Below are 27,294 nucleotides of genomic sequence, written 5' to 3' on the forward strand. Positions count from 1 at the left end.
TAACCAACTATGGGGCCCCATAACCAACTATGGGGTCCCAGAACCAACTTATGGGGTTCTGACCCAACTTTGGGGTCCCATAAGCAACTATGGGGCCCCATAACCCACTGTGGGGGTCGCTGTGGGGTTCTGATCCAAATATGGCGGCCCCATAACCAACTATGGGGCCCCATAACCAACTATGAGGTCCCATAACCAACTATGGGGCCCTATACCCAACTATGGGGTCATTATTGCTCGTTAATTAATTAACACTCGTTAATTACCCCCCAGGAGGAGCAGCGGCACATGAAGATCATTGACGATATCCCAGTGCCTCCCCCTTGTTATCCCCCATTAATTAATTAATGAGTGCCCATTAACTAATTAGTGCCCATTAATTAATGAGTGCCCCCCTTAATTAACTAATTAGTGCCCATTAATTAATGCTCATTAATTAATTAACCCCAGGAGGACCAGCATCACACGAAGATCATTGACATGATGGCGCAGCGCCTCCCCCTTATTGCCCCCCCATTAATTAACTAATTATTGCTCGTTAATTAATTAACCCCCGTTAATTACCCCCAGGAGGAGCAGCGGCACATGAAGATCATTGACGAGACGATGTCGCAGCTGCAGGAGCTGAAGAACCAGCACCTGAGCAAGAAGGGGGAGGTCAACGACAAGAACCAGCAGATGGACGAGATCAGAAAGAAACTGGGCGGGGCCAACAAGTGCGCGGGGGTTATATAGGGGGCGGGGCCTAAAGGGGGCGGGGCCTAAAGGGGGCGGGGCTTATATGTGGGTGGGACCAACAAGTGCGCGGGGATTATATGGGGGGCGGGGTTTAAAGGGGGCGGGGCTTAAAGGGGCGGGGCCTAAAGGGGGAGGGGCTTATAGAGGGGGCGGGGCTTATATAGGAGTGGGACCAACAAGTGTGCGGGGATTACATAGGGGGCGGGGCCTAAAGGGGCGGGGCTTAAAGGGGGCGGGGCCTAAAGGGGAAGGGGCTTATAGAGGGGGCGGGGCTTATATAGGGGTGGGACCAACAACTGTGCGGGGACTTTAAAAGGGGCGGGGCGTAAAGGGGCGGTGCTTAAAGGGGCGGGGCCTAAAGGGGGAGGGGCTTATAGAGGGGGCGGGGCTTATAGAGGGGTGGGACCAACAACTGTGCGGGGATTATATAGGGGGGCGGGGCTTAAAGGGGGAGGGGCTTAAAGGGGTGGGGCCTAAAGGGGGAGGGGCTTAAAGGGGGCGGGGCTTAAAGGGGCGGGGCCTAAAGGGGGAGGGGCTTATAGAGGGGGCGGGGGCTTATATAGGGGTGGGACCAACAACTGCGCGGGATTATATAGGGGGGCGGGGCCTAAAGGGGCGGTGCTTAAAGGGGGAGGGGCTTATAGAGGGGGCGGGGGGCTTATATAGGGGTGGGACCAACAACTGCGCAGGGACTATATAGGGGGGCGGGGCTTAAAGGGGGAGGGGCTTAAAGGGGTGGGGCTTATATAGGGGGCGGGGCTTATATAGGGGGGCGGGGCCTAAAGGGGGCGGGGCTTATAGAGGAGGCGGAGCTTATATGAGGGGATGGGCCTAAAGGGGGCGGTGCTTATATAGGGAGGGGCTTAAAAGGGGCGTGGCTTAAATAGGGGCGGGGCTACCAAGTGCGAGATGCTTAAGGGGGCGTGGCTCATATAGAGGGGGCGGGGCTTAAAGGGGTGTGGCCTAAAAGGGGCGGGGCTTAAAGGGGGCTGCGATTCTATTGGGTAGGGGCTTAAAAGGGGTGTGGCTTAAATAGGGGCAGGGCTTATAAAGGGGTGAGGCCAACAAGTGGGAGGGGCTTATACAGGGGGCGGGGCCTATATAAGGGGGGCTAAGGGGGCGGGGCTTATATAGGGGGCGGGGCCGACAAGTGGGCGGGGCTTATATGGGGGATGGGGCTTAAAGGGGGCGGGGCCTAAAGGGGGCAGAGCTTATAAAGGGGGGTGTGGCCTATATAAGGGGGCGTAGTCAACAAGTGGGCGGGGCCTAAAGGGGGTGGGGCCTAAAGGGGGTGGGGCTTAGAAATGGGGCGGGGCTACAAAGTGTGAGGTGCTTAAGGGGGCGTGGCCTAAAGGGGGGGGGCTTATAGGGGTGGGGCCATCAAGGGGGCAGGGCTTATATAAGGGATGGGGGTAATATAGGGGGCGGGGCTTATATAGAGGAGGGGCTTAAAGGGGTGGAGCTTATAGAGGGGGCGGGGCCTAAAGGGCCGTGGCTTATATGGGGAGGGCTTGAGGGGGGTGGGGCTTAAAGGGGCGGAGCTTATAACAAGTGGGCGGGGCCTAAAGTGGTGTGGCTTTAATGGGTGTGGCCTAAAGGGGGCGGGGCTTATATAGGGGCGTGGCCTAAAGGGGGCGGGGCTTGTATAGGGGATGGGGCTTAAAGGGGGCAGGGCCTAAGTGGGCAGAGCCAAGCCCATCCCAGCCCCATTCCCACTCACGTTCTGACCCCCCTTTTTGTGTGTGTCCCCCCCCCCCTTATTAAGGGAGATGACCCACCTGCAGAAGGAGGTGACGGCCATCGAGACGAAGCTGGAGCAGAAACGCAGCGACCGGCACAACCTGCTGCAGGCCTGTAAGATGCAGGACATCAAACTGCCCCTGTCCAAGGGCACCATGGACGACATCAGCCAGGAGGAGGTGAGACCCCCCCCCCACTTTGTCCCATTAACCCCCATTTAAGGGGGTCCCTGGAGCCATTGGACCCCTCTGTTTCTTTTTGTATCCCGCTATGGGGCCATTGGGGGCTCAGAACCCCCTTGTCCCCTACTATGGGGCCATTGGGAGCCTCAGGACCCCCCTGTCTCTCTTTGTCTCCCACTATGGGGCCATTGGGGGGCTCTGGACCCCCCTGTCTCTCTTTGTACCCCACTATGGGGCTATTGGGGCCTCAGAAACCCCCTTGTCCCCCACTATGGGGCCATTGGGAGCCTCAGAACCCCCCTGTCTCTCTTTGAATCCCACTATGGGACCATTGGGGCCTCAGAAACCCCCCTTGTCTCCCACTATGGGGCCACTGGGGGCTCAGTACCCCCCTTGTCCTCCACTATGGGGCCATTGGGGGGCTCAGGACCCCCCTTGTCCTCCACTATGGGGCCATTGGGGGGCTCAGGACCCCCCTAGCCTCCCTTTGTACCCCTCTATGGGGCCATTGGGGGCTCATAAACCCCCTTGTCCCCCACTATGGGGCCATTGGGGGCTCAAAACCCCCCTTGTCCCCCACTACGGGGCCAATGGGAGCCTCAGGACCCCCCCTGTCTCTCTTTGAGCCCCACTATGGGGCCACTGGGGGCTCAGTACCCCCCTTGTCCCCCACTATGGGGCCATTGGGAGCCTCAGGATCCCCCAAGCTTTCTTTGAACCTCACTATGGGGCCACTGGGGGCTCAGTACCCCCCTTGTACCCCACTATGGGGCCATTGGGGGGCTCAGAGCCCCCTTGTCCCCCACTATGGGGCCATTGGAGGGCTCAGGACCCCCCAAGCTCTCTTTGAACCCCACTATGGGGCTATTGGGGGCTCAGAACCCCCTTGTCCCCACTATTGGGCTATTGGGAGCCTCAGGACACCCCAAGCTCTCTTTGAACCCCACTATGGGGCTATTGGGGGCTCAGAAACCCCCTTGTCCCCCACTATGGGGCCATTGGGGCCTCAGAACCCCTCTTGTCCCTCACTATGGGGCCACTGGGGGGCTCAGGACCTCCCCTGTCTCTCTTTGTACCCCACTATCGGGCTATTGGGGCCTCAGGACCCCCCTTGTCCCCCACTATGGGGCTATTGGGGGCTCAGAACCCCTTTGTCCCCCACTATGGGGTCACTGGGAGCCTCAGGACCTCCCCTGTCTCTCTTTGTACCCCACTATGGGGCCATTGGGGCCTCAGGACCCCCCTGCCTCTCTCTTTACCCCCCTTGTCCCCCACTTTGTTCCCTCCTATGGGTCTCTATGGGGCCAATGGGGGTCTCAAGACCCACATGCTCCCCCCTTGACCCCTTTATCTCCATATATATAGGGCAGCGGTGGTGGGGAGGAGGGGGGCAGCGGCTCCCAACGCTCCTCCAGCCTCTACGCCCGGGAAGCCCTCATTGAGATCGACTATAGCGACCTGCCCGACGAGCTCAAGGTGCGCTGGCCCTTTAAGGCAGGCTCCGCCCACCCCCCAGCGAGGCCACGCCCCCCTTTTAGGGCACGCCCACCTCCGTATCCAATCAGGTCTTTAGAACCGTCCCTTGGCCACGCCCCCGTTCATAAGCCACGCCCACTTCATAAGCCACACCCACTCCACTTAAGCCCCGCCCACCCCCATATACATCTTTATATGACCCCAACCAATCAAAGCCCAGCACGCAGGATCAAAGCCCCGCCCCCCTTTACCCAAAGCCACGCCCCCTCCAAAAAGCCACGCCCCCTTTCTCGAAGCCACGCCCCCTCTCCTTATATGGTAAGTGCAACCGACAGTAGCCACGCCCATTTCTCAAAGCCACGCCCACTTTCTTTAAACCCCGCCCCCTCCCATTCATTCCTATGGCCAACCCCACCAACCCCTTTAGCCCCGCCCCCTTTAAACCCCGCCCCCTTTGTTTAAGCCCCGCCCCCTCCATTTAAGCCCTGCCCCCCTCCCATTCATTCCTATGGCCAATCTATACCCAACCCCCCACCCCCTTTAGCCACGCCCCCTTATAGCCCCGCCCCCTTTAGGCACCACCCCCTTCATTTAAGCTCCACCCCCTTTCTTTAAGCCCCGCCCCCTCCCATTCATTCCTATGGCTGACCCCACCAACCCCTTTAGCCCCGCCCCCTTTTGACCACGCCCCCCTTTTGACCACGCCCCCTTTCTTTAAGCCCCGCCCCCTCCCATTAATTCCTATGGCCCAAACCCCACCCACTTTAGCCCCGCCCCTTTTGACTCCACCCCTTCATTTAAGCCCCACCCCTTGACTTAAGCTCCGCCCCCTTTCTTTAAGCCCCGCCCCCTATCATTCATTCATATAGTGATCCCACCAACCCCTTTAGCCCCGCCCCCCCTTTGACCACGCCCCCTTTAGGCCACGCCCCCTTGACTTAAGCTCCGCCCCCTTGACTTAAGCCCCACTTCCTCCCATTCATTCCTATGGCCGACCCCACCAACTCCTTTAGCCCCGCCCCCTTTTGACCACGCCCCCTTGACTTAAGCCCCGCCTCCTCCATTTAAGCCCCACCTCCTTTCTTCAAGCTCCGCCCCCTCCCATTCATTCCTATGGTGATCCCACCAACCCCTTTAGCCCCGCCCCCTTTGACCACGCCCCCTTGTTTAAGCCCCTCCCCCTCCCATTCATTCCTATGGCCGACCCCACCAACCCCTTTGACCACGCCCCCTTTAGGCCATGCCCCCTTGACTTAAGCCCCGCCCCCTCAATTCATTCCTATGGCCGATCTCTACCCACCCTGCCCCATTCCCACCCCCCAGCCCCATTTAATCCCCCCATATCTCCCCCCATAGGACGCCCAGGCGGAGGAGGAGATCCGTCAGGAGATGAACCAGCTCCAGCAGCGTCTGACGGAGCAGCAGAGCGTCCTGCAGCGCATCGCGGCCCCCAACATGAAGGCAATGGAGAAACTGGAGAGCGTCAGGGATAAGTTCCAGGAGACCTCCGATGGTAAATGGGGCCTATAGGAGATTAAATGGGACCTATAGGACCCCAAAGGACCCTAAATGAGACCTATAGGACCCCCAAATGAGCCCAATAGGAGCTTAAATGGGATCTATAGGACTCTAAAGGACCCTAAATGAGACCTATAGGACCCCAGAAGACCCTAAATGAGACCAATAGGACCCCAAATGAGCCAAGTAGGAGCTTAAATGGGACCTATAGGACCCCAAATGTGCCCAATAGGAGCTTAAATGGGATCTATAGGACCCCAAATGTTCCCAATAGGAGCTTAAATGGGACCTATAGGACCCCAAATGTTCCCAATAGGAGCTTAAATGGGATCTATAGGACCCCAAAAGACCCTAAATGGTACCTGTAGAAGCCCAAATGAGACGTACAGGACCTCAATGGACCCTAAATGGGACCAATAGGACACCAAATGAGACCTATAGGACCCCAAAGGACCATAAATGAGACCCATAGGACCCCAAAAGACCCTAAATGAGACCTACAGGAGCCTAAATGAGACCTATAGGACCCCAAAGGACCCTAAATGAGACCTATAGGAGCCTAAATGAGACCTATAGGACCCCAAAGGACCCTATATGAAACCTATAGGAGCCTAAATGGGACCTATAGGACCCCAAATGAACCCAATAGGAGCCTAAATGGGACCTATAGGACCCCAAATGAGCCCAATAGGAGCTTAAATGGGATCTATAGGACCCCAAATGTGCCCAATAGGAGCTTAAATGGGACCTATAGGACCCCAAATGTTCCCAATAGGAGCTTAAATGGGATCTATAGGACCCCAAAGGACCCTAAATGGTACCTGTAGAAGCCCAAATGAGACGTACAGGACCTCAATGGACCCTAAATGGGACCAATAGGACACCAAATGAGACCTATAGGACCCCAAAGGACCATAAATGAGACCCATAGGACCCCAAAAGACCCTAAATGAGACCTACAGGAGCCTAAATGAGATTAATAGAACCCCAAAAGAATCTAAATGAGACCTACAGGAGCCTAAATGAGACCTATAGGACCCCAAAGGACCCTAAATGAGACCTATAGGAGCCTAAATGAGACCAATAGAACCCCAGAGGACCCTAAATGAAACCTATAGGAGCCTAAATGGGACCTATAGGACCCCAAATGAGCCCAATAGGAGCCTAAATGGGATCTATAGGACCCCAAATGTGCCCAATAGGAGCCTAAATGGGATCTATAGGACCCCAAATGTGCCCAATAGGAGCTTAAATGGGACCTATAGGAGCCTAAATGGGACCTATAGGACCCCAAATGAGCTCAATAGGAGCCTAAATGGGACCTATAGGACCCCAAATGAACCCAATAGGAGCCTAAATGGGACCTATAGGACCCCAAATGTGCCCAATAGGAGCTTAAATGGGACCTATAGGAGCCTAAATGGGACCAGTAGGACCCCAAATGAATCCAATAGGAGCCTAAATGGGACCTATAGGACCCCAAATGAGCCCAATAGGAGCCTAAATGGGACCTATAGGACCCCCAAATGAGCCCAATAGGAGCTTAAATGGGATCTATAGGACCCCAAAGGACCCTAAATGAGACCTCTAGTGGTCTAAATGGGATTTATAGGAGCCTGATTGAGACCAATAGGATCCCAGGACCCCAACTGAGACCTATAGGACCCCTAAAAGACCCCAAACACCCCCGTCCCCTATATTTAGAGTTCGAGGCTGCCCGCAAGAGGGCCAAGAAGGCCAAGCAGGCGTTTGAGCAGATGAAGAAGGAGCGATTCGACCGCTTCAACGCCTGCTTCGAGTCCGTGGCCACCAACATCGACGAGATCTACAAGGCCCTGTCCAGGAACAGCAGCGCACAGGTGGGGTTATATGGGATCTACGGGGTCTATGGGGTTGGATTTGGGGTCTATGGGGTCTTTAGGAGTCATTTGGTGCTGGGTTTAGGGTCTTTGGGGGGCATTTGGGGGCATTGATGGCTACCAACATCAACGAGATCGACAAGGCCCTGTCCAGGAACAGCAGCGCACAGGTGGGGTTATATGGGATCTATGGGGTCTGTGGGGTCTATGGGGCGTGATTTGGGGTCATTTAGGGTCTTTGGGAGTCATTTGGGGGCATCGATGTCCATCAACATCAATGACATCTACAAGGCCCTGTACAGGAACAGGTTGGGGGCTGGGGGGATCTATGGGGTCTATGGGGTCTTTGGGGTTGGATTTGGGGTCTTTTGGGGGCATTTGGGGTCATTTAGGGCTGGGATTGGGGGAGTTTGGGGTCTTTGGGAGTCATTTGGGGGCATTAGGGTCTACCAACATCAATGAGATCTACAAGGCCTTGTCCAGGAACGGCAGCGCACAGGTGGGGTTATATGGGATCTATGGGGTCTGTGGGGTCTATGGGGTGGGATTTGGGGTCTTTTGGGGGCATTTAGGTGTCTTTTGGGGCCTCTGGGGGGCATTTGAGGGCATCGATGTCCATCAACATCAATGAGATCTACAAGGCCCTGTCCAGGAACAGCAGCGCACAGGTGGGGTTATATGGGATCTATGGGGTCTATGGGGCGGGATTTGGGGTCATTGGGGTCTATGGGGTCATTTGGGGTCTATGGGGTGGGATTTGGGGTCATTTAGGGCTGGGATTGGGGGAGTTTGGGGTGTCTGGGGGCGGGCATTTGGGGGCATCGTTGGCCACCAACATCAATGAGATCGACAAGGCCCTGTCCAGGAACAGCAGCGCACAGGTGGGGTTATATGGGATCTATGGGGTCTTTGGGGTCTATGGGGCGGGATTTGGGGTCATTTAGGGTCTTTGGGAGTCATTTGGGGGCATCGATGTCCATCAACATCAATGAGATCTACAAGGCCCTGTACAGGAACAGGTTGGGGGCTGGGGGGATCTATGGGGTCTATGGGGTCTTTGGGGTTGGATTTGGGGTCTTCTGGGGGCATTTGGGGTCATTTAGGGCTGGGATTGGGGGAGTTTGGGGTCTTTGGGAGTCATTTGGGGGCATTAGGGTCTACCAACATCAATGAGATCTACAAGGCCCTGTCCAGGAACAGCAGCGCACAGGTGGGGTTATATGGGATCTATGGGGTCTATGGGATCTATGGGGTCTATGGGGTCTATGGGGTTGGGTTTAGGGGTCTTTGGGGGGCATTTGGGGGCATTGATGGCTACCAACATCAACGAGATCGACAAGGCCCTGTCCAGGAACAGCAGCGCACAGGTGGGGTTATATGGGATCTATGGGGACTATGGGGTCCATGGGGGGGGATTTGGGGTCTATGGGGTCTTTTGGGGGGCATTTAGGGGTCTTTGGGAGTCATTTGGGGGCATTAGGGTCTACCAACATCAATGAGATCTACAAGGCCTTGTCCAGGAACAGCAGCGCACAGGTGGGGTTATATGGGATCTATGGGGTCTATGGGGTGATTTGGCGTTGGATCTGGGGTTGGATTTGGGGTCTTTGGGGGGCATTTTGGGGTCTTTGGGGGTCATTTGGGGGCATTAGGGTCTACCAACATCAATGAGATCTACAAGGCCTTGTCCAGGAACAGCAGCGCACAGGTGGGGTTATATGGGATCTATGGGGTCTATGGGGTCTTTGGGGTGGGATTTGGGGTCTTTTGGGGGCATTTGGGGTCTTTTGGGGTCTCTGGGGGGCATTTGAGGGCATCGATGTCCATCAACATCAATGAGATCTACAAGGCCCTGTCCAGGAACAACAGCGCACAGGTGGGGTTATATGGGATCTATGGGGTCTGTGGGGTCTATGGGGCGGGATTTGGGGTCTTTTGGGGGCATTTTGGGGTCTTTGGGGGGCATTTGGGGACGTTAGGGTCTACCAACATCAATGAGATCGACAAGGCCCTGTCCAGGAACAGCAGCGCACAGGTGGGGTTATATGGGATCTATGGGGTCTATGGGGTGATTTGGGGTTGGATCTGGGGTTGGATTTGGGGTCTTTTGGGGGCATTTTGGGGTGTATGGGGGTCATTTGGGGTCATATTTTTCTCATTTTAGGCCTACATATTGGGCCTCATTTTGGGCCTCATTTTTCCCATTTTGGGCTCATTTTGGGTCTCGTTTTGGGCCTACCTTTGGGCCTCATTTTGGGCCTCATTTTCCTCATTTTCGGCTCATTTTGGGCCTACTTTTAGGCCTCATTTTGGGCCTACTTTTAGGCCTCATTTGAGGCCTCATTTTGGGCCTTATTTTGGGCCTACTTTTAGGCCTCATTTTCCTTTTTTGGGCTCATTTTGGGCCTACTTTTGGGCCTACTTTTAGGCCTCATTTACCCCATTTTGGGCCTTATTTTGATTCTCACTTTCCTCATTTTGGGGCTCATTTTGGGCCTACTTTTAGGCCTCATTTCCTCATTTTGGGCCTTGTTTTCCTCATTTTGGCCCCATTTTCCTCATTTTGGGCCTCATTTTGGGCCTACTTTTAGGCCTCATTTTGGGCCTACTTTTAGGCCTCATTTCCTCATTTTGGGCCTTGTTTTCCTCATTTTGGCCCCATTTTCCTCATTTTAGGCCTCATTTTGGGCCTACTTTTAGGTCTCTTTTTTGGCCTCATTTTAGGCCTCATTTTGGGCCTATTTTTAGGCCTCATTTTGGGCCTACTTTTAGGCCTCATTTTAGGTCTCATTTTGGGCCTACTTTTAGGCCTCATTTTAGGTCTCATTTTGGGCCTACTTTTAGGCCTCATTTTCCCTATTTCATGCCTTATTTCGGTCCTCATTTTGGCTTCAATCCCATACAACTCCCCATAAATAACCCCCTCATCCCTTTTAGGCCTTCCTGGGCCCTGAGAACCCGGAGGAGCCATACCTGGACGGCATCAACTACAACTGCGTGGCCCCAGGGAAAAGGTTCCGGCCTATGGACAACCTGTCGGGGGGGGAGAAGACGGTGGCAGCTCTGGCATTGCTGTTTGCCATACACAGGTATGGGGGGGGGGATATGGGGGGCTATGGGGGTTATAGAGGGGTTATGGTGGGTTATGGGGGGTTATGGGGGGTTATAGAGGGGTTATGGGGGGCTATGGGGGGTTATAGAGGGGTTATGGGGGGGTAATGAGGGGTTATGGGGGGTTATGGGGGGGCTATGAGGGGTTATAGAGGAGTTATAGGGGGATTTGGGATGGTAATGAGGGGTTATGGGGGGATATGGGGTGTTATGGGGGGTAATGAGGGGTTATGGGGAGATTTAGGGGGGTAAAGAGGGGTTATGGGGAGATATGGGGGGTATATGGGGGGCTATGAGGGGTTATGGGGGTGTAATGGGGTGTTATGGGGGGTAATGGGAGGGTTATGGGGGGGTAATGGGGGGCTATGAGGGGATATGGGGGGATTTGGGGGAGTTATGGGGAGGTAATAGGGGGATATGTGGGGGTTATGGGGGATGATGGGGGACTATGGGGGGCTGTGGGGGGTTATGGGGGGGCTATGGGGGGTTATAGAGGGGTTATAGGGGGATTTGGGATGGTAATGAGGGGTTATGGGGGGGATATGGGGTGTTATGGGGGGTAATGAGGGGTTATGGGGGGGTAATGAGGGGTTATGGGGGGCTATGGGGGGTTATAGAGGGGTTATAGGGGGATTTGGGATGGTAATGAGGGGTTATGGGGGGATATGGGGGGGTAAAGAGGGGTTATGGGGAGATATGGGGGGTATATGGGGGTTATGGGGGGGTAATGGGGGGCTATGAGGCGTTATGGGGGTGTAATGGGGGGTTATGGGGGGTAATGGGAGGGTATATGGGGGGGTAATGGGGGGCTATGAGGGGATATGGGGGGATTTGGGGGAGTTATGGGGAGGTAATAGGGGGATATGTGGGGGTTATGGGGGATAATGGGGGACTATGGGGGGGCTATGGGGGATAATGGGGGACTATGGGGGGGCTATGGGGGGTTATAGAGGGGTTATAGGGGGATTTGGGATGGTAATGAGGGGATATGGGGGGATTTGGGGGGGTATGGGGGGCTATGAGGGTATATGGGGGGATTTGGGGGGAACATGGGGGGTAATAAGGGGTTATGGGGGGTAATGAGGGGTTATGGGGGGGTTATGGGGGGTAATGAGGGGCTATGGGGGGATTTGGGGGGGTTATGAGGGGTTATGGGGAGGTAATGGGGGAATATGGGGGGGTAATGGGGGTTTATGGTGAGTTATGGGGGGGTAATGGGGGGGTTATAGGGGGTTTATGGGGGTTTATTGGGGTTTATGGGGGTTTATTGGGGGGTTCATTGGGGTTATGGGGGTTTATGGGGGTTTATTGGGGGGTTCATTGGGGTTATGGGGGTTTATGGGGTTTATGGGGGTTTATTGGGGGGTTCATTGGGGTTATGGGGGTTTATTGGGGGGTTCATTGGGGTTATGGGGGTTTATTGGGGGGTTCATTGGGGTTATGGGGTTTATGGGGTTTATGGGGGTTTATTGGGGGGTTCATTGGGGTTATGGGGGTTTATGGGGGTTTATTGGGGGGTTCATTGGGGTTATGGGGGTTTATTGGGGGGTTCATTGGGGTTGTGGGGGTTTATGGGGGTTTATGGGGTGGGAATCGCTGGGTATCAGGGACCCCCCCCCTTATTTCCGTCCCCCCCCCAGTTACAAACCGGCCCCATTCTTTGTGCTGGATGAGATCGATGCCGCCCTGGATAACACCAACATCGGGAAGGTACCGACCCATAGGGAGACCCCAGACCCATAGAGAACCCCATAGACACATAGGGAACCCCATAGACACATAGAGAGCCCCATAGACACATAGGGAGCCCCATAGACACATAGGGAGACCCTATAAACCCATAGGGAGCCCCATAGACCCATAGGGAGACCCCATAGACACATAGAGAGACCCTATAAACCCATAGGGAGACCCTATAAACCCATAGGGAACCCCATAGACCCATAGGGAGACCCTATAAACCCATAGGGAGCCCAATAGACACATAGGGAGCCCATAGACACATAGGGAACCCCATAGACCCATAGAGACCCCCCCAGCCCCATAGAGCATCCCCCAGCCCCATAGAGACCCTCCAGCCCCATAAGGAACCCCCCAGCCCCATAAGGAACCCCCCAGCCCCATAGAGACCCCCCCAGCCCCATAAGGAACCCCCCAACCCCATGGAGACCCTCCAGCCCCATAGAGACCCTCCAGCCCTATAGAGACCCTCCAACCCCATAAGGAAGCCCCCAACCCCACTTTCTAACCACCCACAGCCCCATAGAGCCCCCCCTAGCCCCATAGAGACCCCCCCCCAGCCCCATAAGGAACCCCCCAGCCCCATAGAAACCCCCCCAGCCCCATATTGACCCCCCAGCCCCATAGAGACCCCCCAGCCCCATAAGGAACCCCCCAGCCCCATAGAGACCCCCCACAGCCCCATAGAGCCCCCCCCAGCCCCATAAGGAACCCCCCAGCCCCATAGAGACCCTCCAACCCCATAGAGCCCCCCAGCCCCATAGAGACCCTCCAGCCCCATAAGGAACCCCCCAGCCCCATAGAGACCCTCCAGCCCCATAAGGAACCCCCCAGCCCCATAGAAACCCTACAGCCCCATAGAGACCGCCCCCAGCCCCATAAGGAACCCCCTAGCCCCATAGAGACCCCCCAGCCCCATAAGGAACCCCCCAGCCACATAGAGACCCTCCAGCCCCATAGAGACCTTCCAGCCCCATAAGGAACTCCCCCAGCCCCATAGAGACCTTCCAGCCCCATAAGGAACCCCCCAGCCCCATAGAGACCTTCCAGCCCCATAAGGAACCCCCCAGCCCCATAGAGACCCTCCAGCCCCATAGAGACCCTCCAGCCCTATAGAGACCCTCCAAGCCCATAAGGAAGCCCCCAACCCCACTTTCTAACCACCCCAGCCCGATAGAGACCCCCCAGCCCCATAGAGCCCCCCCTAGCCCCATAGAGACCCCCGAGCCCCATAGAGACCCCCCCCAGCCCCATAAGGAACCCCCCAGCCCCATAGAAACCCCCCCAGCCCCATATTGACCCCCCAGCCCCATAGAGACCCCCCAGCCCCATAAGGAACCCCCCAGCCCCATAGAGACCCTACAGCCCCATAGAGACCCTACAGCCCCATAAGGAACCCCCCAGCCCCATAGAGACCCCCCAGCCCCATAGAGACCCCCCAGCCCCATTTAGGGGCTCCCTAAGGGTCCCATCCCCCCCCCCCCAAATACCCCCCCCCCAAACCCTATTAATGACCCCATAAAATCCCATAGGTGGCCAATTACATCAAGGAACAATCAGCCTCCAACTTCCAGGCCATCGTCATATCCCTAAAGGAAGAGTTCTACACCAAAGCACAGAGCCTCATTGGGGTCTACCCGGAGGTAATGGGATCCTATGGGGTAATATGGGATCCTATGGGGTTAAATGGGATCCTATGGGGTTAAATGGGAACCTATGGGGGTTAAATGGGATCTTATGGGGGCACAGAGCCTCATTGGGGTCTACCCGGAGGTAATGGGATCCTATGGGGTTAAATGGGATCCTATGGGGTTAAATGGGATCCTATGGGGTTAAATGGGATCCTATGGGGGCAGAATGGGATCCTATGGGGTAAAATGGGATCCTATGGGTTAAATGGGACCCTATGGGGGTAAAGAGGGACTCTATGGGGGTAAAATGGGATCCTATGGGGGCACAGAGCCTCATTGGGGTCTACCCAGAGGTAATGGGGTCCCTATGGGGTTAAATGGGATCCTATGGGGTTAAATGGGACCCTATGTGGGCAGAATGGGATTCTATGGGGTAAAATGGGATCCTATGGGGTTAAATGGGAACCTATGGGGTAATATGGGATGCTATAGGGTAAAATGGGATCCTATGGGGTTAAAAGGGATCCTATGGGGGTAAAGAGGGACTCTATGGGGGTACAATGGGATCCTATGGGGGCACAGAGCCTCATTGGGGTCTACCTGGAGGTAATGGGGTCCTATGGGGTTAAATGGGATCCTATGGGGTTAAATGGGACCCTATGGGGGCAGAATGGGATTCTATGGGGTAAAATGGGATCCTATGGGGTTAAATGGGATCCTATGGGGGCAGAATGGGATTCTATGGGGTAAAATGGGATCCTATGGGTTCAATGGGACCCTATGGGGGTAAAGAGGGACTCTATGGGGGTAAAATGGGATCCTATGGGGTAAAATGGGATCCTATGGGGTTAAATGTGATCCTATGGGGGTAAAGAGGGACTCTATGGGGGTACAATGGGATCCTATGGGGGCACAGAGCCTCATTGGGGTCTACCCAGAGGTATGGGGTCCCTATGGGGTTAAATGGGATCCTATGGGGTAAAATGGGGCCTTATGGGGTAAAATGGGATCCTATGGGGGTAAATTGGGATCCTATGGGCTTAAATGGGACCCTATGGGGTTAAATGGGATCCTATGGGGTAAAATGGGATCCTATGGGGTTAAAAGGGATCCTATGGGGGTAAAATGGGATCCTATAGGGGCACAGAGCCTTATTGGGGTCTACCCAGAGGTAATGGGGTCCCTATGGGGTTAAAAGGGATCTTATGGGGTTAAATGGGATCCTATGGGGTAAAATGGGACTCTATGGGGGTAAAATGGGGCGCTATGGGGGTAAAATGGGATCCCTATGGGGTTAAATGGGATCCTATGGGGTAAAATGGGATCCTATGGGGGTAAAGAGGGATCCTATGGGGTAAAATGGGACCCTATGGGTAAAATGGGATCCTATGGGGTTAAATGGGATCCTATGGGGTAAAATGGGACTCTATGGGGGTAAAATGGGATCCTATGGGGTTAAATGGGATCCTATGGGGTAAAATGGGACCCTATGGGGGTAAAATGGGATCCTATGGGGGCACAGAGCCTTATTGGGGTCTACCCAGTGGTATGGGGTCTCTATGGGGTTAAATGGGGTCTTATGGGGTTAAATGGGACCCTATGGGGCTAAAATGGGATCCTATGGGGTAAAATGGGACCCTATGGGGTAAAATGGGATCCTATGGGGGTTAAATGGGACCCTATGGGGTTAAATGGGATCCTATAGGTAAAAATGGGATCCTATGGGGTTAAATGGGACCCTATGGGGTTAAATAACAGGGATTTACCCCCCACCCTATTAATTATTAACCCCCACCCCATTAATTTTCCTATTCCCAGCAAGGGGACTGTGTCATCAGCAAGGTGCTGACCTTCGATCTCACCAAATACCCCGACGCCAACCCCAACCCCAATGAACAGTGACCCCCCCCCACCCCAAAACGACCCCATAAACGACCCCAAAACGACCCCAAAAACGACCCCAAAACGACCCCAAAAACGACCCCAAAACGACCCCAAAAACGACCCCAAAAACGACCCCAAAAACGACCCCAAAACGACCCCCCCTATATCACTATATAACGACCCCAAAACAACCCCAAAACGACACCCCCCCCCCCCCTTATACTGCCTTACAATACAATCATGGTTCTCTATGGCCCCCCCTCCTCACCCTATAGCTGAGCCCCCTCCCCAAATCCTATATGACCCCACCCAAATCCTATATGACCCCCCCAATCCTATATGACCCCCCCAAATCCTATATACCCCCCCAATCCTATATGACCCCCCCCAAATCCTATATGACCCCCCAAATCCTATATGACCCCCCCAAATCCTATATGACCCCACCCAAATCCTATATGACCACCCCAATCCTATATGACCCCCCCAATCCTATATAACCCCATTCTATATGCCCCCCCATCCTATACCCCCCCATCCTATAAACCCCCCTACCCTATACCTCTCCAGTCCTATATGACCCCCCCTTATCCTATATAACCTCCCAATCCTATATGACCCCCCCTTATCCTATATGCCCCCCCAATCCTATATGATCCCCCTAATCCTATATGACCCCCCCATCCCTATATGACCCCCCCAAATCCTATATACCCCCCTATCCCTATATAACCCCCCCTAATCCTATATACCCCCCCACCCTATGAGCCCCCCCATCCTATATGACCCCCCCTTATCCTATATGCCCCCCAATCCTATATACCCCCCATCCCTATATAACCCCCCCTTATCCTATATAACCTCCCAATCCTATATGACCCCCCCTATCCTATATGACCCCCCCAATCCTATATGACCCCCCAATCCCTATATACCCCCCATCCTATATGAGCCCCCCATCCCTATATGACCCCCCCAATCCTATATACCCCCCTATCCCTATATAACCCCCCCTTATCCTATATACCCCCCCACCCCTATATGACACCCCATCCCTATATGATCCCCCCAATCCTATAGGACCCCCATAATCCTATATACCCCCCAATCCCTATATACCCCCCATCCTATATGAGCCCCCCATCCCTATATGCCCCCCCAATCTTATATGACCCCCCCAATCCTATATGACCCCCCCTTATCCTATATACCCCCCCAATCCTATATGACCCCCCCCTTATCCTATATAACCTCCCAATCCTATATGACCCCCTAATCCTATATGACCCCCTAATCCTATATGACCCCCCCCGATCCTATATGTCCCCCCCCCCTTTTTTATGTCATTTCTGCATTGGATCAATAAAGGATTTTAATTCTTCCCAACCCCAAATCTGTTCTTCTCTATATGGGGACCCTATGGGATTCTATATGGCCCCCCCTTAACGTATAGGGGATTTATGGGGCCCTATGGGTAACGTATAGCATCCATAGGGAGCCTATGGGGCCCTATAGGGCTTGTATGGGACCTATAGGGGCACTATGGGTAATGTATGGGGCCTATGGGGTCCCTATGTGTCTCTGTAGGGGCTGTATGGGACCTATAGTGGCCCTATGGGTAATGTATGGGGCCTATAGGGACCCTATGGGGCCTTATAGAGCCTATATGGAATCTATAGGGGCCCTATGGGTAATGTATGGCATCCAGAGCGACACTAATGGGGCCTTATAGGGCCTGTATGGGACCTATAGGGGCCCTATGGGTAATGAATGGGGCCTATAGGGACCCTATGTGTCTCTGTAGGGGCTGTATGGGATTTATAGGGGCCCTATGGGAAATGTATGGGGCCTATAGGGACCCTATGTGTCTCTGTAGGAGCTGTATGGGATTTATGGGGCCCTATGGGTAATGTATGGCATCCATAGGGACCCTATGGGGCCCTATAGGGCCTGTATGGGACCTATAGGAGCCCTATGGGTAATGTATGGGGCCTATAGGGACCCTATGGGGCCTTATGGGGCCTGTATGGGACCTATAGGGGCCCTATGGGTAATGTATGGGGCCTATAGGGACCCTATGGGGCCCTATAGGGGCTGTATGGGATCTATAGGGGCCCTATGGGAAATGTATGGGGCCTATAGGGACCCTATGGGGCCTTATAGAGCCTATATGGAATCTATAGGGGCCCTATGGGTAATGTATGGCATCCAGAGCGACCCTATGGGGCCCTATAGGGCCTGTATGGGACCTATAGTGGCCCTATGGGTAATGTATGGGGCCTATAGGGACCCTATGTGTCTCTGTAGGAGCTGTATGGGATTTATGGGGCCCTATGGGTAATGTATGGCATCCAGAGGGACCCTATGGGGCCTTATAGGGCCTGTATGGGACCTATAGGGGCCCTATGGGTAATGTATGGGGCCTATAGGGACCCTATGTGTCTCTGTAGGGGCTGTATGGGATTTATAGGGGCCCTATGGGTAATGTATGGCATCCATAGGGAGCCTATGGGGCCCTATAGGGCTTGTATGGGACCTATAGGGGCACTATGGGTAAAGTATGGGGCCTATAGGGACCCTATGGGGCCCTATAGGGGCTGTATGGGACCTATAGGGGCCCTATGGGAAATGTATGGGGCCTATAGGGACCCTATGTGTCTCTGTAGGGCCTGTATGGGACCTATAGTGGCCCTATGGGTAATGTATGGGGCCTATAGGGACCCTATGGGGCCTTATAGAGCCTATATGGAATCTATTGGGGCCCTATGGGTAACGTATGGCATCCAGAGTGACCCTATGGGGCCCTATAGGGCCTGTATGGGACCTATAGTGGCCCTATGGGTAATGTATGGGGCCTATAGGGACCCTATGTGTCTCTGTAGGAGCTATATGGGATTTATGGGGCCCTATGGGAAATGTATGGGGCCTATAGGGACCCTATGTGTCTCTGTAGGAGCTGTGTGGGATTTATGGGGCCCTATGGGTAATGTATGGCATCCATAGGGACCCTATGGGGCCCTATAGGGGCTGTATGGGACCTATAGGGGCACTATGCGTAATGTATGGGGCCTATGGGGTCCCTATGTGTCACTGTAGGGCCTGTATGGAATCTATAGGGGCCCTATGGGTAATGTATGGCATCCAGATGGACCCTATGGGGCCTTATAGGGCCTGTATGGGACCTATAGGGGCCCTATGGGCAATGTATGGGGCCTATAGGGACCCTATGTGTCTCTGTAGGGGCTGTATGGGATCTATAGGGGCACTATGTGTAATGTATGGGATCCATAGGGGCACGTATAGAGTCCATAGGGGCACATATAGGGTCTATAGGGGATCGTATGGGATCTATAGAGGTACATATAGGGTCCATAGGGGCACATCAAGGATCTATAGGGGCACATATAGAGTCCATAGGGGCACATACAGAGTCCATAGGGGCACATATAGGGTCCATAGGGGCACATATAGGGTCCATTGGGGCACATATAGGATCTATAGGGGCACATATAGGGTCCATAGGGGCACATATAGGGTCCATTGGGGCACATATAGGATCTATAGGGGCACATATAGAGTCCATAGGGGCATATATATGGTCCATAGGGGCACATACAGGGTCCATAGGGGCATATATAGGGTCCATAGGGGCACATATAGGCTCCATAGGGGCACATAAAGGATCCATAGGGGCACATATAGGATCTATAGGGCCACATATAGGATCCATAGGGGAACATATAGGGTCCATAGGAGCGCATATAGGCTCCATAGGAGCACATAGAGGATCTATAGGGGCACATATAGGGTCCATAGGGGCACATATAGGATCCATAGGGGCACATATAGGCTCCATAGGGGCACATAAAGGATCCATAGGGGAACATATAGGGTCCATAGGGGCACATATAGGGTCCATACGGGTTCATATGGGATCCATAGGGGCACATATAGGATCCATAGGGGCACATATAGGATCTATAGGGCCACATATAGGATCCATAGGGGAACATATAGGGTCCATAGGGGCACATATAGGCTCCATAGGGACATATAAAGGATCCATAGGGGCTCATATAGGCTCCATAGGGGCACATATAGGATCTATAGGGGCACATATAGGCTCTATAGGGCCACATATAGCATCCATAGGGCCACATATAGGCTCCACAATGATAACATATGGGATCCTCCCCCCCTTATATGGGAACTCCATCAACCGTACGGCTCCATAAGGGTGTATGTATATATGGGGGGAGGGGGGGGGGCCTTCCACCCTATAGAATCTATAGGGTGTGGGGGGGGGGTGGGGGGGGGGACCCCTCCCCGTGCGGCGTCCGCCATCCAATCAGCGGCCGAGTTGATTTGCGCCCCTATTTGTTACCAAGGAAACAACGGAGACAACGAGGAACCGCCCCCCCCCCCCTTATCAACACCCCCCCCCCCCCCTTATCATCTCCGCCCCCTTATCAACCCCGCCCCCCCCCCCCATCCCCCTTATCAACCCTTTCATCGCCATCACCGTATCGAGCCCCCCCCCATCCCCCCTATAGACCCCATAACCCCCCCATAGACCCCATAACCCCCCCATAGACCCCATAACCCCCCCATAGACCCCATAACCCCCCCATAGAACCCCATAACCCCCATATAGACACCATATCCCCCCATAGACCCCATAACGCCCCTATAGACCCCATAACCCCCCATAACCCCCCCCATAGACTTCATAACCCCCCTATAGACCCCATAACTCCCCCATAGACCCCATAACCCCCCCCCCATAGAACCCCATAACCCCCCTATAGACCCCATAACCCTCCTATAGACACCATAACCCCCCTATAGACCCCATATCCCCCCATAGACCCCCTATAACCCCCCCATAGACCCCATATCCCCCCATAGACCCCATATCCCCCCATAGTCCCCATAACCACCCCATAACCCCCCCATAGACCCCATAACCCCCCCATAACCCCCCTATAGACCCCATAACCCCCCCCATATCCCACCCCATAGACCCCATAACCCCCCCATAACCCCCCTATAGACCCCATAACCCCCCCATAACCCCCCTATAGACCCCATAACCCCCCCCATATCCCACCCCATAGACCCCATAACCCCCCTAAGACCCCCCCAGGACCCCCCCCTCAACTCATAACCCCCCTTAAGACTCCCTAAATCCCCCCCATCCCACTCCGAACCCCCCTTAAGACCCCCCTAAGACCCCCCCACCCCATTTATAACCCCCCTAAGACCCCCCAAATCCCCCCCTTAGACCCCCCCCCACACTCCGAACCCCCCCTAAGACCCCACTAAGACCCCCCAAATCCCCCCCAGGACCCCCCCCCCCAACTCATAACCCCCCATAAGACCCCCTAAATCCCCCCCCAACTCCTAACCCCCCTTAAGACCCCCCTTAAGACCCCCCTAAGGCACCCCCCCCCCATTTATAACCCCCCTAAACCCCCCCCAGGACCCCCCCCCAACTCATAACCCCCCTTAAGACCCCCCTAGGACCCCCTAAATCTCTCCCATCCCTCCCAGAACCCCCCTTAAGACCCCCCCCAACACATAACCCCCCCCTATGACCCCCCCAGGACCCCCTAAATCCCCCCCATCCCTCCAAGAACCCCCCCCAACGACCCCCCCCCACTCCGAACCCCCCTTAAGACCCCCCCAAGACCCCCCAAATCCCCCCCATAACCCCCAAATCCCCCCCTAAATCCCCCCCCCAACTCATAACCCCCCTTATGACCCCCCCCCCAGCCCCCCCTAAATCCCCCCCATCCCATTCAGAACCCCCCTTAAGACCCCCCCCAACCCACTCCAACCCCCCTTAAGACCCCCCCCCCCCATTTATAACCCCCTTAAGACCCCCCTAAGACCCCCCCAGGACCCCCCCCAAAGACCCCCTAAATCCCCCCCATCCCTCCCAGAACCCCCCCCCCAAGGACCCCCCCCATTTAAAACCCCCCTAAGACCCCCCTAAGACCCCCCCACCCCATTTATAACCCCCCTAAGACCCCCCAAATCCCCCCCAGAACCCCCTTAAGACCCCCCCCAGGACCCCCCAAATCCCCCCCCAGGACCCCCCCCCCACTCATAACCCCCCTTAATACCCCCCCAGGCCCCCCTAAATCCCCCCCATCCCATTTCGAACCCCCTTAAGACCCCCCCCCCCCCAACTCCGAACCCCCCTTAAGGTCCCCCCCCTTTTCACGCCCCCGTTCCCTCCCACCCCCCTCATCGCTCCTCCCTCCCCCCCCCCCCATCTCCCTCCGAACCCCTCCATCCTCCTCCGAACCCCCCCAGAGCCCCCCCATAACCCCCCCATAACCCCCCCGAACCCATTCATTCCCCCCCCCCACCCCCATCACCCCCACACCCCCATCACCCCCTATTATCCCCCATTACCCCCCCATAACCCCCCATAGCCACCCCATAACCCCCCCCCCCACCCCCACATTTCCCCATACACCCCCCCATAAACCCCCCATAAACCCACATTCACCCCCATACCCCACACCCGGACCCCCCCCCTGTCACCCCATTATACCCCCCTATAACCCCCCCCCATAACACCCCCACACCCCATATCCCCCCCTATTCCCCCATATCCCCCCATAACCCCCCATAGACCCCATAACCCCCCCAATCCCCCATAACCCCCCATCACCACCCCCATAACCCCCCCATTCCCCACCATAACCCATAAGCCCCCCCATATCTGCACTGTTCCCCCCTTTCCCCCCATAACCCCCCCCATATCCCCCCTATTTCCCCCCTACAATCCCATAACATCCCCATGAGCCCCCCATTCCCCCCATAACCCCCATATCCCCCCCATAACCCCTCCATATAACCCCATAACCCCCCATAGACCCCATAATTCCCCCATAACACACCCCATAGACCCTGTAACCCCCCATATCCCCCCCATAACCCCCCCATATAACCCCATAACACCCCATAACCCCATATCCCCCCCATAACCCCCCATAGACCCCATAACCCCTCATAGACCCCATAACCCCCCCCATACCCCCCATAACCCCCCATATCCCCCCCCATAGACCCCATATCTTCCCATATCCTCCCCCATATAACACCATATCCCCCCCTATAGACCCCATAACCCCCATAGACCCCATAACCCCCCATAGACCCCCCCATACCCCCCATATCCCCCTATAGACCCCATAACCCCCCATATAACCCCATAACCCCGCCATATCCCCCCCACCATATCCCCCCATATCCCCCCATAGACCCCATACCCCCCCATATAACCCCACATCCCCTCTATAGAACCCATATTCCCCCATATCCCCCCCATATAACACCATATCCCCCCTATAGACCCCATACCCCCCCATAACCCCTCCCATAGACCCCATATCCCCCACATACCCCTCCATATAACTCCATATCCCCCCATATAACCACATAACCCCCCCATACCCCCCCATATAACCCCATACCCCCCCCATATCCCCCTATAGACCCTATAGACCCCATACCCCCCCATATAACCCCATATCCCCCCCCCCATAGACCCCATATCCCCCTATAGACCCCATAACCCCCCATATCCTCCCCCATATCGCCCCATAGACCCCATATCCCCCCATACCCCCCTCATAGACCCCATACCCCCCCCATAGACCCCATACCCCCCCATATAACCCCATTTCCCCCCCATACCCCCCCATATAACCCCATATCCCCCCCCATATAACACCATACTCCCCCCATACCCCCCCCATATCCCCCTATAGACCCTATAGACCCCATACCCCCCCATACCCCCCCCATACCCCCTCCTATATACCCCATATCCCCCATAGACCCCATATAACCCCATATCCCCCCTATACCTCCCCCATATAACCCCATATCCCCCCATATCCCCCCCATATCCCCCTATATACTCCATATCCCCCTATATACCCTATATAACCCCATATCCCCCCCATACCCCCCCTATAGACCCCATAACCCCCCCATACCCCCCCCATACCCCATATCCCCCATATCCCCCCATATAACCCCATATCCCCCCCTATAGACCACATATAACCCCATATAACCCCATATCCCCCCATACCCCCCCCATATAACCCTATATCCCCCCCATACCCCCCCCCATATCCCCCTATATACCCCATAGCCCCCCATATCCCCCCCATATAACTCCATATCCCCCATATAACCCCATATCCCCCCTATACCCCCCCTATAGACCCCATATCCCCCCCATATCCCCCTCATACCCCCCCATAGACCCCATATCCCCCCCATATCCCCCCATACCACCCCATATCCCCCTATAGACCCCATATCCCCCCAGATCCCCCCATATAACCCCATAACCCCCCAATACCCCCCCATATCCCCCTATACCCCCCCCTATAGACCCCATATCCCCCCCATATCCCCCCCATATCCCCCCATAGACCCCATATCCCCCCCATATAACCCCATATCCCCCCTATACCTCCCCCACAATGGAATCTTCCCCTGGTGGTGGTGGTGGTCCCCCCCCACCCCCTCCTCAAATCCCCCCCCCCCCAATTCCGGACCCCCCCCCTGACCGTGCAGTGGAATACCTGTTAGAACTGAACCGGATCATCGCCACCCAAAGGCATTTATTGAACGCACAGAGACGCCGCATCGCTCAGCTCGAAGGGCAGCTCCAAAGGCTGCAAAGGGAGAACAGGCACCTCCGGAGGGGGCACAGGGTATATAGGGGGTCTATGGGGGTTATATGGGGTCTATGGGGTTTATATGGGGTCTATAGGGGGATATAGGGTGGTGTATGGGGGGTTATGGGGTCTATAGGGGGGGTATGGGGTTATATGGGGGGATATGGGGTTATATGGGGGGGATATGGGGTTCTATGGGGTCTATAGGGGGATATAGGGTGGTGTATGGGGGGGTTATGGGGTCTATAGGGGGGGTATGGGGTTATATGGGGGGATATGGGGTTATATGGGGGGGATATGGGGTTCTATGGGGTCTATAGGGGGATATAGGGTGGTGTATGGGGGGGTTATGGGGTCTATAGGGGGTCTATGGGGTTATATGGGGGAGATATGGGGTCTATGGGGTCTATAGGGGGTCTATAGGGTCGTGGATGGGGTTATATGGGGGGATATGGGGTTATATGGGGGGTATGGGGTGTATAGGGGGGAAATATGGGGTTATATGGGGGGGATATGGGGTCTATGGGGTCTATAGGGGGTCTATAGGGTCGTGGATGGGGTTATATGGGGGGATATGGGGTTATATGGGGGGATATGGGGTTATATGGGGGGATATGGGGGGGTATGGGGTGTATAGGGGGGGATATGGGGTTATATGGGGGGGATATGGGGTTATATGGGGGGATATGGAGGGGTATGGGGTGTATAGGGGGGGATATGTGGTTATATGGGGGGGATATGGGGTTATATGGGGGGATATGGGGGGGTATGGGGTGTATAGGGGGGGATATGTGGTTATATGGGGGGGATATGGGGTTATATGGGGGGATATGGGGTCTATAGGGGGGAAATATGGGGTTATATGGGGGGGATATGGGGTTATATGGGGGGATATGGGGTCTATAGGGGGGAAATATGGGGTTATATGGGGGGGATATGGGTTTTATAGGGAGGGATATGGGGTTATATGGGGTCTATGGGGGGGATATGGGGGGATATGGGGGGGATATGGGGTTATATGGGGTTATATGGGGGGGATATGGGGGGATATGGGGTCTATAGGGGGTTATATGGAGGGGTATGGGGTTATATGGGGGGGATATGGGGGGTATGGGGTCTATAGGGGGGAAATATGGGGTTATATGGGGGGGATATGGGGTTATATGGGGGGATATGGGGTCTATAGGGGGGAAATATGGGGTTATATGGGGGGGATATGGGTTTTATAGGGGGGATATGGGGTTATATGGGGGGATATGGGGTTATATGGGGGGGATATGGGGTTATATGGGGGGATATGGGGTTATATGGGGGGGATATGGGGTTATATGGGGGGATATGGGGTCTATAGGGGGGGATATGGGGTTATATGGGGGGGATATGGGGTCTATAGGGGGGAAATATGGGGTTATATGGGGGGGATTTGGGGTTATATGGGGGGGATATGGGGTCTATGGGGTCTATAGGGGGTCTATAGGGTCGTGGATGGGGTTATATGGGGGGATATGGGGTTATATGGGGGGATATGGGGTCTATAGGGGGGAAATATGGGGTTATATGGGGGGGATATGGGGTTATATGGGGGGATATGGGGTCTATAGGGGGGAAATATGGGGTTATAAGGGGGGGATATGGGGTTATATGGGGGATATGGGTGGTATGGGGGGGTTATGGGGTCTATAGGGGGGTTATGGGGTCTATAGGGAGGGACATGGGGGGGATATGGGGGGATATGGGGTCTAGATGGGGGGGATATGTGGTTCTATGGGGGATAAGGGGGGGATATGGGGGGGATATGGGGTTATATGGAGGGTATGGGGGGTTATGGGGTCTATAGGGGGGGATATGGGGTAATATGGTGTCTATAGGGGGGATATGGGGTTCTATGGGGGCATATGGGGTTATATGGGGGGATATGGGGGGATATGGGGGGGATATGGGGTTATATGGGGGGATATGGGGTGGATATGGGGTCTATAGGGGGTGTATGGGGGGATATGGGGTCTATAGGGGGGGATATGGGGGGATATGGGGGGTTATGGTGGGGGTTATGGGGTCTATGGGGTCTATAGGGGGGATATGGGGTGGATATGGGGTTATATGGGGGGTTTATGGTGTTAGAGGAAGGGTTATGGGGTGTTATGGGGTCTTTGGGGGGAAATGGGGGGGATATGGGGTTATATGGGGGGGTATGGGGTTATATGGGGGGTATGGGGTCTAATGGGGGGGTTTATGGTGATAGGGGAGGGGTTATGGGGGGAATATGGGGTTATATGGGGGGGATATGGGGTCTATGGGGGGGGATATGGGGGGATGTGGGGGGAATATGGGGTTCTATGGGGGATATGGGGGGTTATGGGGGGGATATGGGGGGTTATGGGGTTATATGGGGGGGATATGGGGTTATATGGGGTCTATAGGGGGGATATGGGGTTATATGGGGTCTATAGGGTCGTGTATGGGGTCATATGGGGGGATATGGGGTTATATGGGGGGGTATGGGGTTATATGGGGGGGTACGGGGGGGATATGGGGTCATATGGGGGGGATATGGAGGGCTATGCAGGGCTATGGGGGGGTCTATGGGGGGGGATATAGGGGGGTATGGGGTCTATTGGGGGTTATAAGGGGGGATATGGGGTGGATATGGGGTCTATAGGGGGGGATATGGGGATATATGGGGGGGATATGGGGGGGTATG

At 55.1% G+C, this 27,294-nt stretch overlaps 2 protein-coding genes and 1 long non-coding RNA gene across 9 annotated transcripts in view; 2 read left to right on the top strand and 1 right to left on the bottom strand.

Annotated features, from left to right (window-relative positions):
* SMC1A (structural maintenance of chromosomes 1A) overlaps nucleotides 1-17,272 on the top strand; it is a 92,866-nt gene extending 75,594 nt beyond the window's left edge. For 5 of the 6 annotated variants that reach the window (XM_085535174.1, XM_085535176.1, XM_085535179.1 and 2 more), the window contains 9 exons: nucleotides 571-716; nucleotides 2,504-2,657; nucleotides 4,026-4,136; nucleotides 5,493-5,649; nucleotides 7,359-7,513; nucleotides 10,451-10,602; nucleotides 12,265-12,334; nucleotides 13,897-14,007; nucleotides 15,814-15,909. In XM_085535174.1, coding sequence (XP_085391300.1) covers nucleotides 571-716; nucleotides 2,504-2,657; nucleotides 4,026-4,136; nucleotides 5,493-5,649; nucleotides 7,359-7,513; nucleotides 10,451-10,602; nucleotides 12,265-12,334; nucleotides 13,897-14,007; nucleotides 15,814-15,897 — 1,140 coding nt within the window. In that variant the 3' untranslated portion in view covers nucleotides 15,898-15,909. Of the gene's footprint in view, nucleotides 1-570; nucleotides 717-2,503; nucleotides 2,658-4,025; nucleotides 4,137-5,492; nucleotides 5,650-7,358; nucleotides 7,514-10,450; nucleotides 10,603-12,264; nucleotides 12,335-13,896; nucleotides 14,008-15,813; nucleotides 15,910-16,022 lie in introns of those variants that run through there. The other variant, XM_085535175.1, reaches the window with a different exon arrangement.
* On the bottom strand, nucleotides 9,633-10,242 carry LOC146751234 (uncharacterized). Of its 2 annotated transcripts, none has more exons than XR_014941769.1 (3): nucleotides 10,010-10,242; nucleotides 9,805-9,931; nucleotides 9,633-9,692 (listed from the first exon to the last, which is right to left on the bottom strand). It is a non-coding gene; the product is annotated as an uncharacterized LOC146751234 (long non-coding RNA). The 2 variants fall into 2 exon arrangements; XR_014941770.1 differs by having other exon boundaries at nucleotides 9,644-9,692; nucleotides 10,119-10,232.
* A 7,099-nt stretch (nucleotides 17,273-24,371) lies between the features above and the next one.
* LOC107307573 (IQ motif and SEC7 domain-containing protein 1-like) overlaps nucleotides 24,372-27,294 on the top strand; it is a gene marked incomplete at its 3' end in the record, with an annotated part of 36,547 nt that continues 33,624 nt past the window's right edge. The window contains exon 1 of the mRNA XM_085535189.1: nucleotides 24,372-24,629. Coding sequence (XP_085391315.1) covers nucleotides 24,396-24,629 — 234 coding nt within the window. The remainder of the gene's footprint in view (nucleotides 24,630-27,294) is intronic.

Source organism: Coturnix japonica, unplaced genomic scaffold (assembly GCF_054131305.1).
Source record: "Coturnix japonica strain WE unplaced genomic scaffold, WE-NBRP24 Scf110, whole genome shotgun sequence".
NCBI classification, from domain to species: Eukaryota; Metazoa; Chordata; class Aves; order Galliformes; family Phasianidae; genus Coturnix; species Coturnix japonica.